This window comes from Otolemur garnettii, unplaced genomic scaffold (genome assembly GCF_000181295.1).
Source record: "Otolemur garnettii isolate 467f Iridium unplaced genomic scaffold, OtoGar3 scaffold00025, whole genome shotgun sequence".
NCBI lineage: Eukaryota > Metazoa > Chordata > Mammalia > Primates > Galagidae > Otolemur > Otolemur garnettii.
In genome coordinates, this window is record NW_003852420.1 from 8,027,583 (window position 1) to 8,030,360 (window position 2,778).

Genomic DNA, 2,778 nt, shown 5'->3' on the forward strand with positions numbered 1-2,778 from the left:
AAAAAATATTTAATATTATTAATATTTCAAAAATGTATTTAAAAATTTAAATTTAAAATTAATATATATTTTAAAGATATTTTATAATTAAATTTTATAATTTTATAAAATTATGAAAGACCACATAAGGGGTAGAATATATCTTTAATAAAATAAAATAATTAAAAAGGAATAAAATCGTAAAATTACCTATAATTCACCCATTCATTCTTAGCATAGAGTTTTTTTAGATTCATATGTGGTATACCATAATTACATTGGTACAAATGTGGAATCATGTTATACATGTCATTTTAAAGTCTTTTCTCTTTCCTTAGTATAGCTTTATATCTTAAATATCATTATATGTTTGTACATTTATAAATATTCTTTTATAATTGTAATAGGGTTTTACAGAGAAAAAGAACCAATAAGATCTCTCTGTCTCTCAATATATGTGTATACAGCTCAGTATTCATCCAGACAGAGAGAGAGAGACATACATACATCTGTATCTGTATCTATTGGTCCAGAGATAGGTAGGTATTTATTTTCGGGAAGTAGCTTCATACATCACAAAGGCTGGAAAGTTCAAACTCTGCACAGAGGCATGCAGGCCGGAGTCCCAGGGCAGAGTTGGTGTTGCAGCTCCAGTTTGAACTTTGTCTGCTGGCATAATCCCCTCTTCACCTTCCTCAGGCAAGGCCAGTCTTAGTCTTCAGGCCTTCAGCCCATTGGATGAGGCCCATGGACATTATGCTGGAAATCTGATTTACTCTAAGTCTTCTGATTTAAATGTTAATCTCATCTACAAAGTATCTCCACAGCAACATCCAGATGTGTTTGAGCAAACACCTAGGCACCACAGCCTAGCCAAGTTGACAGGCAAAATTAGCCATCACAATCATATTACCTTTAAAGGGTATACATATTCCATTTTGGAGAAGAGCTAAAGAGAGAGAGAGAGAGAGAGAGGGAGATTAAGCCTGTGCACATATCTTTGCCTTTTTTTTTTTTAAATTGTTGGGGATTCATTGAGGGGTCAAGAAACCAGGTTACACTGATTGCATTTGTTAGGTAAAGTCCCTCTTACAATTGTGCCTTGCCCCCTAAAGGTGTGGCACACACTGAGACCCCACCCCCTCCCTCCTTCTCTCTCTCTCTGCTCTCCCCTTCCTCCACCCCTCACTGTGTCATTAATTGTCCTCATATCAGAATTGAATACATAGGATTCATGCTTCTCCATTCTTGTGATACTTTACTAAGAATAATGTGTTCCACTTCCATCCAGGTTAATATAAAGGCTGTAAAGTCTCCATTATTTTTTAATGGCTGAATAGTATTTCATGGTATACATATAACCACAGCTTGTGGCATATATATATATATATATATATATATATATTGGAATCCATGAATCCATTCCTGGGTTGGGGGCATTTAGGCTGTTCCCACATTTTAGCAATTGTAAATTGAGCTGTGATAAACAGTCTAGTGCAAGTGTCCTTAGGATAAAAGGATTTTTTTTTCCTTCTGGGTGGATGCCCAGTAATGGGATTGTAGGATCAAATGGGAGGTCTAACTTGAGTCCTTTGAGGTTTCCCCATATTTCCTTCCAAAAAGGTTGTATTAGTTTGCAGTCCCACCAGCAGTGTAAAAGTGTTCCCTTCTCTCCACATCCATGCCAGCACCTGCAGTTTTGAGATTTTGTGAGGTGGGCCATTATCTTTGCCTTTTTGACTCATTTTTTCTTTTAGGAGCAAAACACAGAGTGTGCAAAGGAACGCCTATTTCTAATTTTTTAAAGATTTAACTTCTTATTGCCAAGTTGCCCTTGGAGTTTTTGCCTTCTGACCTGCAACCTGAAGGCCGGGGAGGCAGAGCAATGCCAGGCCTGCGTTGACAGTCTTCTTTCTTTCTCAGCCTGTCATTCCTTGGGCACTGGCATGATGCTGAGCACCTGGGCCACGTCCTCCATTGAAGAAGTGGCAGAGGCTGGTCCCGAGGCCCTTCGCTGGCTGCAACTGTATATATACAAGGACCGTGAGGTCACCAAGCAGCTGGTGCGGAGGGCTGAGCGGATGGGCTACAAGGCCATATTTGTGACTGTGGACACCCCTTACCTGGGCAACCGCTTCGACGATGTGCGTAACCGATTCAAGCTGCCGCCACAACTCAGGTAACCATGATCACATGGGCCCCGTGCCAGTTTGGATGGAAAGGAATCATGCCTAGGAATGATAGTGTCAGGGTCTCATGATGGCATCATTGCTAAATATCTGGGTAATCACTCGCAAATCACACTTCAATCAGGATAAAAAGCAAAGACAGTATATTTTTGTACCAGATGGATTAAGGGACTTGGGACGGAGGAGTCACCAAACAGATGGCAGATACTTACCCAAGCAACTATTTGCACTTGTGATCCTGAAACTCTATTTTTTTGTCTGTTGAAATCAAAGAACCACCTTTAATTGTTTGTTTTTAATTGCATTTGGAACAACCAAGGCTAAGGAAATTGAAAAGAGAGAAAAGAGGGCAGATGAAAGGAGCCACCACTTTGACCCCTAGTCTTTTATTTCTTCTTTTATCAAAACTCTTCTTTCATTGTGCTTTATTCACGGACGAAAATTTATTTATTCACTCATTTAGTCACTCACACACCTTAGCACAAACCATGTATCAAATAATCTAAAAGTGAACTATGATGGTGTTATCCGACCACTCATCCATCCTGTCAACCAGCAATGAAGTCTCTTTCCTTTAGTGTATTATGATTAGAGTCACCTTGCCTCAAGG

General features: G+C 39.2%; 1 protein-coding gene across 1 annotated transcript in view; it reads left to right on the forward strand.

Moving 5' to 3' along the window:
• Positions 1–2,778, forward strand: part of HAO1 (hydroxyacid oxidase 1) — a 56,039-nt gene that overhangs the window by 22,524 nt on the left and 30,737 nt on the right. Inside the window, exon 3 of the mRNA XM_003788018.3 lies at positions 1,903–2,158. Coding sequence (XP_003788066.1) covers positions 1,903–2,158 — 256 coding nt within the window. The remainder of the gene's footprint in view (positions 1–1,902; positions 2,159–2,778) is intronic.